Source organism: Patella vulgata, chromosome 3, assembly GCF_932274485.2.
Source record: "Patella vulgata chromosome 3, xgPatVulg1.2, whole genome shotgun sequence".
NCBI classification, from domain to species: Eukaryota; Metazoa; Mollusca; class Gastropoda; family Patellidae; genus Patella; species Patella vulgata.
The window spans coordinates 61,645,608-61,662,672 of NC_065881.2; the positions used below are offsets into that span (position 1 = coordinate 61,645,608).

At 33.1% G+C, this 17,065-nt stretch overlaps 1 protein-coding gene across 4 annotated transcripts in view; it reads right to left on the reverse strand.

Annotated features, from left to right (window-relative positions):
• LOC126816259 (TOX high mobility group box family member 4) overlaps positions 1-17,065 on the reverse strand; it is a 61,795-nt gene that overhangs the window by 30,471 nt on the left and 14,259 nt on the right. Inside the window, exon 1 of one of the 4 annotated variants that reach the window (XM_050542540.2) lies at positions 4,554-5,638. The exons of 2 other annotated variants lie outside the window; for them this stretch is intronic. In XM_050542540.2, coding sequence (XP_050398497.2) covers positions 4,554-4,616 — 63 coding nt within the window. In that variant the 5' untranslated portion in view covers positions 4,617-5,638. Of the gene's footprint in view, positions 1-1,896; positions 2,038-4,553; positions 5,639-17,065 lie in introns of those variants that run through there. One more of the 4 variants, XM_050542541.2, reaches the window with a different exon arrangement.

Consider the following 17,065-nt stretch of genomic DNA (forward strand, 5'->3'; position numbering starts at 1 on the left):
CCTTTCAGTTTAATCTGAAATTTCATTAGTTTTACATTTAGAGTCAAACCAACATTTGACGTTATTTATAACAATAGAAAGTTGTGCTTCAACTTTTATAAACATAACAGATATTTGAGCAATCTTAATTTTCTTAAACACAAACACTTTCTTAATATCATTTTCAATAAATGTGAACAGTTGACAAAAAGTTTATAATTTGTTCAGCAAATAATTTGTGCCCTCCATTGATAATTGTTGAAAAAAACAACAGTATAATCCAAGAAATGTTGCTCAAGTTTCAAATGTGCCATTAAAAGTCCTGAATTATTTTCTAACAAATTGAATTTTCCCATTCTCAAAAAGGCTAACATTTGAATAATTGATTAGATTGGGTAGAGAAAATGATATTAGATTCTTGTAAAATAAGATTGCAACTTTCACCTCCACATTAAAAACTGATGGTGTCAAAGAAAAAACAACAATGATGTAACCCAATTACTCGCACCAGCCCACCAATCAAATGCATATCTAATCTAATTCACTTATACCAGGGAAAAACTTAAACAGCTCCAGTTTGCCGACACAAAACCTGCTGTCACATTGTCAAATCATTTGGCGCAAATGATGGCCTGAGGCAAGGAAAAACAATATCATAAAAACACCAAACTTAGGCAGCGTGCAAATCTAAGAGACCATCATGTATAATTGTTGTGACAGTCTGAAGCTGTAGTCTAATCAATATTGGTGCTAATTGCATACGGCCAAACTGTTTATTTTCAATCCTAACTTCTTAGCTTGAAGCTACTTCTCTTCAGCTTAATCTCTCAACCAGATTTAACTTTCATCTTACTAATATAATTTGGATACAAAGTGCATCTCGTTTTAATGCTGTTGTGAAAAGAGAGATTTTTTTGGTCAACATTAACAAATTCTGTTCCTGTCATTCTCACACATTTCCTGATCACTAAAATCTGTTCACATAATTTGAGATAATTAAATACAACTTTAACCAGTTGTTATCCTGAAAAACCAATATTTTTGTTTTAATGTTTTTAAATTTGTCAACTTTTCATATTACATAGTGATATTATTAAGGGTTTTAGCAAAAGTAACATGATTTCAAACAGCTGATCTCGATCATACATTTTTAGACAATATCTAATTATTCACTGTTTAATTCACTCCAAAATGTACTTAAATTGATTAACTTTTAATTAAAAAAACAAAACCTTAATAAGAAATGGAAGATAATCTCCCAGCTTGGATTCGACTGAATTGAAAAGAGACCCAATCAAATGATTCTAACCAAGACTAAAAGATGGCGTTTATCGGCAGATTATGCCGCATGTTGCAAAATTTCTATTCACCATATCTTTGTAAATACTGAACAGAATTTAACCATGTATAATTTGCATTGATATTCCTTTTAGACATTCCACTTTAATCACAATATTGCAGTTTGCAAGGGATTCAAAATCTCTCAAATTAAGATCAGTGGCTTTAAAGAATCAACTCAAGATATCAAAGAGAGAGATAAATGGGGTTTACGTCCACTCGACTCAAACTAGGTCATTTTGGGACTAATATATGGTTTAATTTTATTTCAATAATTCGCTTGTGTGTAGGGGTCTTTAGCAGTGGGAGGAAACCGGAGGACCCGGAGAAAACCCACGAGGTTGGACAAACGACCCTACTCCTTGCCACGTACAACTGGGGAATCGAAACCACGCCAGTTGACTTAATGACAGACTTTATGGTACAGTGCGCACATGCTAACCATTCAGCCATCCAACCCCCCACAAGATATCAAGAATAACCCTCTGCCTGCATAACTGGTGTGCACAAAAAAACAAAATAAAAAATTACCCAAATAAATAAGAAGTGATATTAGGAGTTCTGAAAGATTAACAATACCTGTCTTGTCAAACAAATAAGAAGTGGTATTTGGTGTTGCATTGTCCACTACTTGCAGACTAAATATTGTGATATTGCCTACTCTTCCAAATGTTGAGGGTTATTTTACATCAATGTGTATGCAGGCCAACGAAATGAAATGGGGTTTAAAGTCCTACTGTTCTGCTCTGAACTGGGCTAATGAAGACGGGCATACGCCATACAGTGTGCTATGAGGGAAATTTTGCCCGGACAGTGGCACTATGGCCTACTCTTATATCAAATTCCAACTGTTAAGGGATCTTTCATCTGAATGACTAGACAGCTGTCCTTGTCAGGCCCTCCAGACCAGCAAGCCAGCATCTTACAAACTTAGGCACCACGGTTCCTCCTTAAATAGAATTAAATTCACAGACATTTCAGTTATAGAGATATTGGTTGGTTTCTCTCCCAGTCATCAACATATTGATAGATTATGGATTACAACATAATTGTATCCTAATTTTTTCCCCATCTGAAAGTATTATATTTGTGGCAGTAAATTACAAAACATAGACTCAAATTTCCAAATAAACCCATAAAAAATTAAACAAGCTAATTATTGCACAGCTTAAAACTCAGAAACTTTACTAGGTAACTACAGACACATTTTTTGTCTGGACATGTTTTCCAATCGATGGCTATGTATTTGGGATAACAACTGTCCAGAAAATATGTCTTTCAGAAATGTTGGTGCATATTACTGAATATTAAATCTAATCATAATAATATATATCTTCACAGTTCTAAAATTGGGAAGTAAAAAAAAGAAAAAAACATTGAGAAATTTTAGCTGGAATATGCTCTTAAACTCTCTCTCGGTACTACGATAATCATTTTTTCTTTGACCTATGAGCATAGAACTACAGTATTATGATTATACAGCACTGGCTTAAGATAACCCTAAATATCCAATCAATTCTCATATCTTAATTTGGGACCCCAGGGAAATGTTGTTCTGTGTGATATAGAGAATTATATTGATTATGGTGTGTATAGGATCTGACAGATTACAATAACACCCTAACCTATAGTCACCTTTAATTTTCCTCTCTACACTACTAAAACTTATAATAATATTTCTATACAAATACACCATTATTATTAACTAATGAAGATTGGCTTGACTGATTGAGAAGATGATACAATTAATAACTAGTTATTTGCCATTAGTATTATCACTATTTGTTATTTGTGATGGATAATATTATGAATAATGTACATCATTTTGCAAAGTATATTAATTTGAGCTTCCATGTCAAATCTCAACCTATCTTTTGAAATATGCCGAGACGATATTCCCTTTTTCAAACTATGGCATGACAAGGAACTAAAATCTATATTATGTACTAGGCTTATAAAATATGTCAAATACACATATGTTATCAACAAAATAATTTAGTAATTCTTTCAGATCAAATAAACTATTGTTTCAAAAAATGTATTTTATAACTGGAGTTTGGGCTGTTCTTGTATTCACATATTACATGTATACTATGGCCATCTACAAACTTATTAAATCCAACAATCTCTAAGATTTTTCAAATACAACATGGGTTTATGTAAGTGAGGTTATAAAGAGATCAACAAGATTCAAGAATATTACAAGTACTATGCATATTTAACAATTTGCATAATTAAAGGCTGATTGATGATGACAAATTATTCTGACTTACGCAAACTCATAGTTAGTTTGATGGTCATTTCATTACATGTAGGAAGATTATTGATGCATGAATGTATCATTAATTACAAATCTATTTGGCGCAGCTTAAACACAATAGTAATACTAAAGGACTGGCCAGGCTGTGGGGTGACGGGGAGGGTATACAGACAACTCATCCCAAGACAATTCATCCCAATATAAGACAACTCATCCCAAGATAAAAGACAACTCATCCAAACTTTAAAACATGGGTCGAGATATAAGACAACTCATCCAAAAAAAATATATGTGCTAGTTATATTTGTTTTTGTAATAAAAATTGGTATTGTTGTGTTAATAAAATTGATCTTGTTTTTTTTTAATTTTAAGTTTGGGGCGCTCCATATACTTATCATAGCGTACACGTTTCAATTCCATCTTGGAACCATACATGTGACTGAAAATATCTTGGGATGAGTTGTCTTCTAACTTGGGATGATTTGTCTTATATTGGGATGAGTTGTCATGGGATGAGTTGTCTTTGGGATAAGTTGTCTTTGGGATGAGTTGTCGGGTATTCACGGGGAGCACATTCCCACTAAAAATAAATTCAAGTGTCTTTTTCTACCCATGATTTTTTTTTTCTTAAAAATGTGCTGAAATCTACCAAAGAGAAAAGGAAATGTACCTTCTCCTGACTGAAAATAAAACTGTGGAAGGACGGACCAACCCAAAATGATAATAATTTTTTTTTCAAAAAATCCCCACAAAATGAAAATAGATTTGAAACACTGAACAATGTTCCCAATATTCCAGATTTAGATTTCTAAGTTTGGCACTTAATTTATAAATTTGTTTAAATGAAATGCATTATGAATAACAAAAGTTCTACTTTTTTTAATCCATTTTGGCACAAAATGAATAACTTATATTCCCCCAAAATTGGTTTGGAAAAATTTGTTAAAAAAGAATTGAAAACATATTAATTCCCTACCTTCTTATAAACATTATGATATGGAATGAAATCCAAACTTGATCCGAAGTGACAACTTTCCATTTCTTATTCTGAATTTTCCGTCTAAATCACAATTACATCAAATTTACTTGAGAAGTGAATGGTTGGTTATATCGAGTTGGTTGACAGTACTGCTCATCATATGGAAGTGATCTAATATTGTGTGTATTGAACGTCACTGTACCTCGACAGGTGGTCGTCAATATGTTTATAAGATTGTAATCATTACCAGTAAATGATATATATAATTTGTTTCACTTTACTGATCATATATAGCTTTTCAAGTTGCGTACAGCTTCATCAACGTTCCTATTGTTATTTTCTAATTGATCGATTGGTGGAATTCTTGATGACTTAGTGTGATATAAATAAAAGAGTATATTAACCACATCCACTCGAAACCAATCAAATTTCACTCAATTAAACTTTCAACAAAGCAAAGAGGCAATTTTTGGTTCATTAACATCATTTGACAGCATGTTTATTGTGGAATTCCAAGAACTGAATCTATACCACATAAATCTGTTGTAAAATCTCATACAAAATATTAACGTTATCCACTTCACATCTATTTTCCAGTTTGTTCAAACTTTGGATTTCACGACTTAACACATCGCAGTATACCAATCGCTTCACTTCAGAGTGTCTTAAGATCACTGCAACAATTGAAAGTTGAAAGAGCAAAGCTTGACACAGACACCAAGAGTATTTAGACTGTTTGTTTGTTTAAACACAAGTACCACAAAGTGTAAACAACTTGAGTTTTAAAAAATAACACCTTTTCAACCAACCGTGTCCTCACAAGGTAACTATCATCACCCTGTTACACTTGAATGATTTCATAGGATGCGACTCACGACACTGCCAAACATCACCCATCAACAAAGGCGTGATTCAAAGTATGGCTGATTAACATTGATTTCTGTCCTCCAGTGCCAATAAATGGTGCCTGATTTAACCAATTAATGAATAGTTTGAGATTTATTGCTTTACTAGTGTCCGATATTGATTTAACAGTTTCCTTCCTTCTACTATCTGGTATTAATATAACACAATCACTAACTGTACAATTAAATCACACTATTTGCTAAGATGAATTTCTTTTCACTCTTCATCAAATTAAATGAATCTAATTCTTGGAAAATTTTATTCAATGAATTCAGATGAGGCTTTAATTGCTGTATTAATTAAAACCCTTAACATACATGTACATGTGTACTAGTATTATATTACTAGTAATTGCACGTTATATTTTTTTAAAATCAAGGTATATTCTAATCAAGTAATCATATTATCATTAAGAGGCATCACTGTCTTAAATCAACAGAACACATTAAAAACAACACATAGGTGACATATTCCTTCAGCTTTTACAGGTTTAGGTAGATCATCACATTTTGGAAGCATCAATCTTGATAGATCTAATGATCTCTACTGATTGTCATCATTAGCCTTATTTTCTCTCCGATATCAATGACAGGCACAAGACTTGTTCACTTGCTTTACATAAATCTGACCATATTTTAACAATAAATCTCTTCCTCAGCTTTTGTTATTTTTGTATCAAAAGCTGCTAGCCGATTGGCTTGACACAATTCTTTACCTCTAAAGTATCACCTGCTCATAAAAGAAGAAGAAAGGAACTCCAAATCTTTGTTTAACTAAGATGAAAGGCTTTCTTTTTTATTATTACAAGACATCTTTTTCATATTGTTAGTTCGTAAATTAGCATCACTACTAAAAATCTCAAATTCACAATTTAAATCTGACCATGATTCTATTTAATATCACCATAATAATTAGTAAGATTAAGAGTCAGTTAAAGATCAAAGACCAAGTTTAAAATAACATTAAATCACATCTTTTGTATTTAGCTTTTATAATTTTTATAAATTCAATGTCTTTTAGAGGCAGCATAATTCAGCTGTCTTCACATGTTTAAAACTGACTCAAGTCAAAGAAAGAAATCAAAAATGAGAGAGCAATCAATTATATAAATCCAACAAACATCCATTTTAATAAGCATCACAATCTTTGTTCCTACATGTAAAATGTTTAAGTTAAATTTGTTTTATATTTCCCCCAAGTAGCTTGTGCAGACGGTCTTAGATGTGGGAGGAAAATGGAGTGCCCTTAGACAAACCTTAAAGTCAGGCAAGTGACCATAACCTGTCACACGCAAGCCTGGCATCAAAACCATGACATGCATAGATAACATGTTAAACTAATTTGGCTCACATGTATCTTTGGATTCTATTATATAGGTCCAAACAATTATAATCTGATTAAAATACAGATCTATATTTCGTTTCGTTGTTTTTTTCTTTCGATGGCCTACACTACATGATCTGAACGGTCATAGTAGAAGGTCACGTCAGAGATTGTATGAGCGGCTTTTGACCCTATGACATCAGGCATTGATTAATCAATCAGAAGTCACCGTAACAGATGGTTTTATTGGCTAATACCTCACACAATCCAGAACGCAGGTTAAACAACTCTTTCACTAGTTTCAGATCCTAGTGTAGTAAAGACAAGTAAAAATAAATTTTGAACTATAAAAAACGAAACGAAATAGAATCTCTGTTTTAATCTGATTGAAAAAATCTATGTAAGTACAGATAATCTGTCTGATATTGCTGAAGTAACAATTATGTTGTACTTAAACTAATCACACTTTGCTTTAAGTTTATTATAACAATCAATCATAACAATTAACCCTACAAGTGGTGATAATTCTGAGATAAGGAAAAATCATCTAGAAATTATGTCATCAATTTTAAATGCAAATTTGAAATTGGTCAACTCTCACTAGTTGAAACTTGAAAATCCGGAAATGACCCCAAAAATGACCCTACCTATAAACTTAACATAAACAATTATCTATCAAACTGTTTTTATTAACATTAAATAAACATTATCATTAAAATCCAATAAGCAATTCTTACAAAAAAATTTATTGATTAGTAGTGATCTGATGGTCTATTTGCTCTGAAAACAGCAGGAATTAAAGGACATGTGAATAAAACATGGCTACTGATTTTAATTTAAATAAATGTGCATTTTATGACCATGCAAACGGTAATAACACAGTTTCCTTTAAGAGGTTGTACCAGTGTTAAATGATAATAATTCATGGAGAAAACTGATTGAAAGAGATGAGTCAGAGAATAATTACTAGTTTAAAGAGAAAATAGTGAAAGCTCTTCTATCTTTTCAGAAAAACACATCCAGATATCTTTCATGACTAGTACCATATAAATTAGAAATTTGAACCCTTTAACAGTTGAATAATCAATACATTATTAGGATCTTACTTGAAAATAAAACAAGTACTCCATGACCAAGATATCGGTTTTGAAGTGAAAAACAAGTTTTATGAAATTATCAAAGCATATAACCCTGTCATGTGACAGGTAAATAAGCAATATACCTGTAATTAAAATTAAATATTTAATTTGATTCCATATTTATGTTTCATTTTCTATAACAACAACAGTTCTACATGCTTTCAAGAAAAGTTTCTGTTCAGGATAAAAATACTGCCGTTTCCAAATTCAACAACTGGGGATTCCACAATAATTTTCAAATAAACTAGGCGACGTTGCAAGATAGTTATCCTCAGTGACAGATGACACCACAAGCTCAGACTAGGTTTCAGACTACAAGTGGGCTGTCGTCACTCTGACACAGTAGTTCTCAATCTTTTTTTGCCAATGGCACACCTTGGAACACATGAAAAAATAGCTGCACACCTTATTTCTTAATCGGCTGTATTTTGTGGGATTTAGCCGATTGATGTTTAATCTAGCCGATTAGTAAAACAATGAATCGGCCACATGGTATCATAAATCAATCTACTTGTCTTTTGTCTAATGATCCAACTCTGTCAAGGCATTCACCTAATAGACACCTACACCAAGTTTGAATATTCTACCTCAATTAGAAGGAGAGTTATTGTGTTCCAAAGTCTCAACCAATCAAATTGGTTATCACTCTGCTTACCCTCAGCAGACAACGTGCATTATCACCAGCGGCTGCCAGGCAGGATACGCCCACATTTTCGAGAGATGGATAGAGAACAAGCTAAAAAGAAAGCGATTTTTCGTGCAATCAGGGTCTGATATGCATGAATATCGAAAGGAACCGAGATCTTTGGATTATAAACTTAAATTTCAAGTTTCAACAAAATCGGATAAAAATCGTGACCTCTATAGGGTCCACAACCTTGATATACCATATTTTTACGCTAATTGAGAACGAACGGCGGCCATTTTGACTGTCAATTTTGGGGTGATTTTCACAAAATTCAAACTCAACTGTCCTTGCGGTAATATAATAATACGTTTTTTTAAATCGGATAAAAATTATGACCTCTAATGGGTCCACAAGCTAAAAACATGATTTTTCATACAATCAGGGGCCATAATTCAGGAAGTTACGGTCCGATATGCGCGAATATCGAAAGGAACCGCGATCTTTGGGTTATAAACTTACATTTCAAGTTTCAACAAAATCGGATAAAAATTGTGACCTCTATAGGGTCCACAACCTTGATATACCATATTTTTAGGTTATTTAAGAACAAACGACGGCCATTTTGTCTGTCAATTTTGGGCCGATTTTCACAAAATTCGAACTTGGCCATCCTTAGGGTGTAACGGTGATATAATAAAACGTTTTTTGTTAAATCGGATAAAAATTATGACCTTTATAGGGTCCACAAGCTAAAAATGTGATTTTTTTGTACAATCAGGGGCCATAATTCAGGAATTTCGGGCCGATATGCCCGAATATCGAAAGGAACCGAGATCTTTGGGTTATCAACTTACATTTCAAGTTTCAACAAAATCGGATAAAAATTGTGACCTCTATAGTGTCCACAAGCTAAAAACGTGATTTTTCGTACAAACAGGGGCCATAATCCATGAAGTTTCGATCCGATACGTGCCAATATCGAAAACAGCCGAGATATTTTGGAGATAAACCTATATTTCAAGTTTCGTCACTTGACCTGTAGAGTGTCCACAAACAATTGTGGACGGAAGGACTTCCGGACGGACAGGTGCGACGGCATAATACGTCCACATGAAAATGTGGGCGTATAAAAATTAAGTCAAGGTATTGATGTCATGAAACTATATACCAAGTTTCATCATTGTCACTTAATTAGAACTAACGTTATCATGTTCCAAAGCATCAAGCAATCAAATTGTTTATATCTGCTTACCTTAAGCAGAAAATTCTCATCTACAAACTCTGTCAAGGTATTCATCTAATAAACACCTACATATATACTAGTCAATTAGGAGAGTTATTGTGTTCCGAAGTCTCAACCAATCAAATTGCTTATTGCTCTACTTACCCTCAGCAGAAAATGCTCATTATTGAATTAAGTCAAGGTATTGAATCTCATTTAATTAGAACTGAAGTTATCGAGTGTCCCAAAGCATCAACCAATCAAATTGCTTATCTCTGCTTACCCTAAGCAGAAAATGCTCATCTCATCTTCAAACTCCATCAAGGCATTGACCTAATAAATACCTACACCAAGTTTGAATATTCTAGCTCCATTAGAAGTAGAGTTACTGTGTCCCAAAAAGTGTGACAGACAGACAGACACACCATTTTATAGTAACCTGCTTTCTGCGAAAGGTGGGGGACAATAGTAAAAAAACGTGTGACAAACAAAGTTTTTTCAATCATACTAGTTCCTTAGTTTGACAAGAATGCTTCAATAATTGATAAACTCTTGAGGGGAATGGGCATAAAACTTAAAGATGCATTATGTAAGAGCTAAATCTGCCTATTGCAGGTCTTTATTTGAGCCTTAAATGGTATATAAATTATTATATTAGCATTTATTAACAAGTGTAACACTATCTAAGCGATAACAGAGATCAGTTTCGTAACTATATGATTTATTTACATCAGAACAGAATATAAAACAGCTATATAAATACAACAGGAACCAACCATCAACATGATACTATAGTATAATATGACTACATTTCAACCATTCTGCCCAAGTCCGCCCTTCTGCCTCGGCAGCGGCTGAACTCCGATGAGCCCATTTCACCAGTCTCTGCTCCCCCAGTCTCCTGTCTGCGTCTCTTTTCTTTCCCGCTTGTATCTCTCGTCGTCAACTGTCTGCGTCTCTGCTAACAACAGGAAGCACAGGGAGTTATATATACCCTCGTAAAGCCAACTGTGCAAATTCTATTTAATCAAGAACATTGTTACTACATATGGAAAATATTACGTCCTTAATTAAATAGTATATGTAGTGGACTTGTATCGGGTTCAATGAGTTCGCACATGTGAGGTTAAAATTGGTTCTATGCAATTATTGACCATCGGATGGCCATAATTTATATGGATTAGAACACCCGCGCGAATTAAAAATTTAGCGATAAAATGGATACTAATTACTTACTCTCAATTATCAATTACTGTTGCTACTATAATGAACAATCTACGTTACATCATCAAACACTAATGAGTTTTCTCACAATTAAGTAATTTGAATGAAATTTTCAATATCTTCATTATCTATTTTTGAACTATTATAGCAAAAATGTCCAGGTCTTTATCTAAATGTTATATAATGCATCTTTATGAATAATTTTTAAAAACAAAAGTAAATTCATGCTTCATTTAATGTATGGCACATATATTTGATGCTTTTAAGTCCATTCATAAATAATATAATAAATCTGCATAAAATAAAAAATGATGTTTTTTCAGCTCATTATATTTCATCCTAATATATGATCTAATTAGTGCAAATAAATTCAATCGCATTAAATGTGTGTGTGGTTTTTTTTATATTCTGATGAATTAACAGGAGAGAAGAAAAAGAAGCTTGTAGAAGGGATGACAATAAACACTGTAATGACTTGCAGGTGTTTAAAATCAATAGATGCAGATAAAATCATCATATCATAATACTACAAGTACAGCTGATAATATAGAAATAAAGATAACCTTTGATTACAATCTACAAATACTTGTTAGGTCATTTCAATTTTATTAATTGATTTACACATCAAAAATATTCATGGGGATTCAATTAAGATGCAGACCACTCCGGAAAATTACCAATGAGTTAATGATGTAATAACTAATAAATTGAGGCCATTAATTATATTAAGTTTTAAAGATCATTAACACTGTAAATAATGAATAATTAAAAATCTTGTATTCATAAATTTGATTTTAAGTTTTAATGAAGATCTGTACAGAATTGTATCTAAAATCAAAAATATTGTCTTCATTAATTTGGTTTTATATTCTATCATATGTATTCATTGCAAATACATTCTGAACTACATCTGAGTTCAAATTGTTTAATCATGTATTAGAGAGTTAAAAAAATATGTTTAAAATTTTGAAATCTTGTCAGGAATGGCAAATCTATGATATTAAATAGAAGCAAAATTTGCCCCGAACGTAAATATAAACACTGCAAATAGCAAATATTTCTCTTGTCTGATACCGACAGGACACAGTTGACAAATAGTGTCATATGGAAGAAAAGGATATAGAAATCATTTCCTCTTGTCCAAAAGTTTCATTCCAAATTCTGAACAACAAAGAATCTAAAAAATATGGCATAATATTTACACAAATCATCTTTTTAAAAAAGAAATATTCACAATACAGACACCATGGAGTATCAGAATAAAACAGGATGAGAATAGCTGTTATCTGATTTTAATTATTCATTTATTTCATATACAAATTATGCAGTATTTGAAAAGTGTCAATTTTGGTAATGATTAGGATATTAAATATATCCTATTATTAATTATTAAATGATAAATATATCAACTTAATGGAAACTGGTTGAGTCACATTATGTAATATGATTACACAATTTACTTTATCTAAACCTCCGAATGTGGTATATAGAATTTACTTGTAATAATAATAATAATAATCACCCACTGCTATAATTAGATTGTTAGAAAATGTATTAATGGTAACAGTGAAATCTGTTTCCAGTTGTGAGTAATTGCAAAATCAAACCACTTTCAGTTAATTTCCTGCTATGATCCCTGTTAATAGAACATGTATAATTAATATGAAATCTTTGGTTTTTGGTGACAACAAATTTTGTTTTATGCATTGACAGGATAACTTTTTAATTGGAAAAACTAAATTCTTACATCTTCTTTAAATGGCATTTAGTAACTGGATAGAGTAACAACAAAACACATACTTATGGAAAACAGCTACTAGTGTATTTAAGGCGACGTTTCGTAGAGTATTCTCTCAACGTTATCAAGCTAACGTTGAGAGAATACTCTACGAAACGTCGCCTTAAATACACTAGTAGCTGTTTTCCATAAGTATGTGTTTTGTTGATTACATCTTGATATCAGAGCTATGTCTTATATAAACAACATGGTGTTTTGCATATATTTTCCATGAAACTGTATTTACAGAAGTACAAGAAGAGTTTTTTTTTTTGAAAAATGGAACAATTTGAAGAATGTGTTAAGCTACTAACAAACATGGGCCTGTTGAAGATCTCAGATTTCTTTTTAGGACTTAAACCTTCAAGGAGCTCTGACAAATGTAAGCCTTTAGAACTTAGATTTAAAAATATGGGAGATATATGGTTTCAGTTATTAACTTAGCTGCATAATTTTTGCAAATTCATTCGTGAGTTGTGAGGAACGGTAGAGAGCAAAGGTAAAGAATTGAAATTATGCAGTCTTGATGTAACAAATTTATTAAAGTTTCAGTATAAGATCTGAGATTTCCTTTTGGGACTTAACCTTCAAAGAGCTTTGACAAATGTAATCCTTTAGAACTTAACTCTAAAGGAAATAGGTAACCAATGTAGATTATACAATATAGGAGTTATATGGCTTCAGTTATTAACTTAGCTGCATAATATTTGAATATTAATTTGTGAGTAACAGTGCCAGAGAGCAAAAGAGAGAGAGAAAATGGGGTTTAACGTCCACACACAAACTAGGTCATTTCAGGACTCACATATGGTTTAATTTTATTTCAATAATCTCTTGCACATAGGGGTCTTTAGCAGTGGGAGGAAACTGGAGGACCCAGAGAAAATCCACAAGGTTGGACAGGTGACCCTACTCCTTGTCACGTACACAACCGGGGATTTGAAACCACACCAGTTGACTCAATGACAGGCCTTTTGATACAGTGCGCATGTGCTAACCATTCAGCCATCCAACCCCCGCGCCAGACAGCAAGAGTAAAGAATTGACACTATGAATTCATTAAGGGCATTGCCATGTCTACGATTCACACTAACTTTCCAAACTATTTCTCAGTGATAATTTAGTACCTGTCTCCTTTACCCCTAAAAACATAATTGTCAACAGACAGAAACCGTTACCATGCCAGATTGCTCAGGATCATCACTCAAAGGAAGGCTATTCCTGACCTTGGCTACTCTAAAAATAGTACCTGAACATCACAGTCACAAGCTTTCTTTGGTTCTGTTTCTGTTGTCTCATTTTGGTCATTTCCGATACACAGACACCAGATTAGAGGGATTCCTTCGATCTCAAATAACCAGTCTTGAGGATATTGAAATTACTAATTCATAACAATCTGATTAAAACACAGATCCTATTTCATTTTGTATTTTATATTCAAAATTTCGTTTTACTATACTAGCACCTGGAAGAGTTGTTATATAACCCTCTTTCTGGATGATGTGAAGGATTAGCCAATGAAATGGTCTGCTGCGTTGTGTTTTTGGCGTGAGGTGCATGGAACTGTGGGTAACCCACTAGAAATATCAACGTTGATTGGTTAATCAAATGTCTAGACCAATCAAATTGATTATTGCTCCTTCGCCTAAGCAGAAAATTCTCATCATCGAACTTAGTCAAGGTAATGATATAATGAATCTATACTCGGAGTTTCATCGCTCTCATTTAATTATAATCAAAGTTATCGTGCCCCAAAGCATTAATCTATCAGATTTCTTATCTCTGCTTACTGTAAGCAGACAATGTTTATCATCGAACTCCATCAAGGCATTCACCTAATGAACTCCTACACCAACATTCTACCTCAATAGAAGGAGAGTTATTGTGTTACAAAGTCTCGACCAATCAAACTGCTTATTGCTCTGCTTACCCTCAAGTGTACTGATGTGATAAAACTATACACCAAGTGTCCTCACTCTAACTCAATTAGAACTTAGAACTAAAGTTATCTGTCCCAAAGCATCAGCCAATCAAATTGCTTATTTCTGCTTACCCTAAGCAGAAAATTTTCATCTTTGAACTCCATCAAGGCATTCACCTAAAAAACACTAATATCAAGTGTGAACATTCTCGCTCAATATTCTGGCTCAATTAGAATGAGAGTTATTGTGTTCCAAACTCTTCATCAATCAAACAGCTTATCAAGCTGCTTACCCTAAGCAGAAAATGCTCATTATCCAACTTAGTCAAGGTATTAATGTCATAAAACTATACACCAAGTTTCATCACTCTCACTTATTAGAACTAAAGCATCAACCAATCAAATTGCTTATCTCTGCTTACCCTAAGTATAAAAGCAGAAAATGCTCATCTTCGAACTCCATCAAGGCACTGACCTAATAAACACCTACAGCAAGTTTGAACATTCTTGCTCAATTAGAAGTAAAGATATTGTGTCCCAAAAAGAGCAACGGACAGACAGATGGCCATACAGACAGACGGACAGATGAACGAACCATTTTAATAGTCCCCTCCTCTCTTCAACAGGCGGGGGAAAAAACCGAAAAGAAACATAGATCTGTATTTTAATCAGATTGAATTCATGACATTTTATCCGCATTACTGGAATAAATCACGATTCAAAAGGACTTTTTTGTAAACCAAGGAAAATGAAAAAATCCAAGTTCTACTCAACCAATTTTAACAAACTTGGTGTCAAATTGAAGATTACATTCCGAAAAACCTGTGATTATATGAAATAGATTTTAATTCAGGTCAGTTTCCATAACAACATCAGAAATTTTTTGATTTTCAGGAATTTTGGCATTATTACTGGCACCATGAAAAAACACTCTGGTCATTTTATAGAGGACGAGCTTAGCTATATGCTTACCAAAAATCATTTAATTCGGATCAGGCAAGTCAGAGAATTAATTTTGTAGATTTAACGCGAAATATGACTATTTCTAAGCTTATTTCAAAATTTAATATCATACCAAATTCATGTGGAACAGAGTTTAAAAAATAATACAAAATTATTTGCGAAATTACCATAGATCACACACAGCAACGCCCTTCAAGTTTTAGTTGAATCATGTGTGATAAATGTTCTAATCTGAATAATTTTTCTTATACACGTTTTACAGACATTATTTATCTGAGCTTTCATAGTCATATTTTCAATGAATACTATCAATCAAAAGGTCTATCTGAATTATGTATGAACGATAAATCCATCTGCAGCAAATTGAAATTAGCAAGGCAGGGATCCAAATCAAACAATGGGTTTACAGCTATACGAGTAAGATTGTTTTTTTTTAAAGCTTTATACACCATCCTTTGTAACATTCCTTTCCAATATTCCATGTTCTTTTTGCATGTCAAAACCATTGAAATTTTGAACACACAAGAGGCTTATTCTGTTTAGATTTTAAAATGTCACTTTTTGTTGTGTGACATTTAAAATGAAAAGTATCCAATATTACCAACTGGAGATGAAAAAGTGAGAGAGAGAGAGAGAGAAATGGGGTTTAATGTTCACTCGACACAAACTAGGTCATTTTGGGACTAACATATGGTTCAATTTTATTTCAATAATTCACTTCCACGTAGGGGTCATTAGCAGTGGGAGGAAACCAGAGGACCCGGAGAAAACCAACGAGGTTGAACAAACGACCCTACCCCTTGTCACGTACAACCAGGGGAATTGAAACCACGTCAGATGACTCAATGACAGACCTGGTGATATACAGCACGCACGCGCTAACCATTCGGCCATCCAACCCCCAAGATGAAAAAGGACTGAATGTTTTATAAGTATACTCAGCCAAATTAAAAACTTGACACTGATGAATTTTAACAAAAAATTTTTTCTGCTAAGTCAAATAAATTTTAAAGTGTTTCTAACGATAGTAAGTAGTAAGAAGGCTTTAATTTCATAAAATTGTAAAGTCACGTGGATCACGTGACTTTTGAGCATATAAAGATGAAAAACCTGAAAAACACGTGCAAACACAAACTCGTGAGGTCAATCAATGCAAGTTTGCTTAAACTGAACACGCACACTTAACTTGAACTGGAAAAACAAATTAAAATTGTTATTTTCATCTTTGTTAGAAAATTGCCGCGCCTTTCAAATGTAGAACGTCTACGTGCTATAGGTAGGCTCTATGCTGGTCAGTCTGTGGTCACTGTTGCAAGAGCCTTTAATTGTTCACGCCAGACAATAATTAATCTTAGAATGAGAGTGCTTCAAACTGGAACTATTGCCGACCGCCCAAGGGCGGGAGC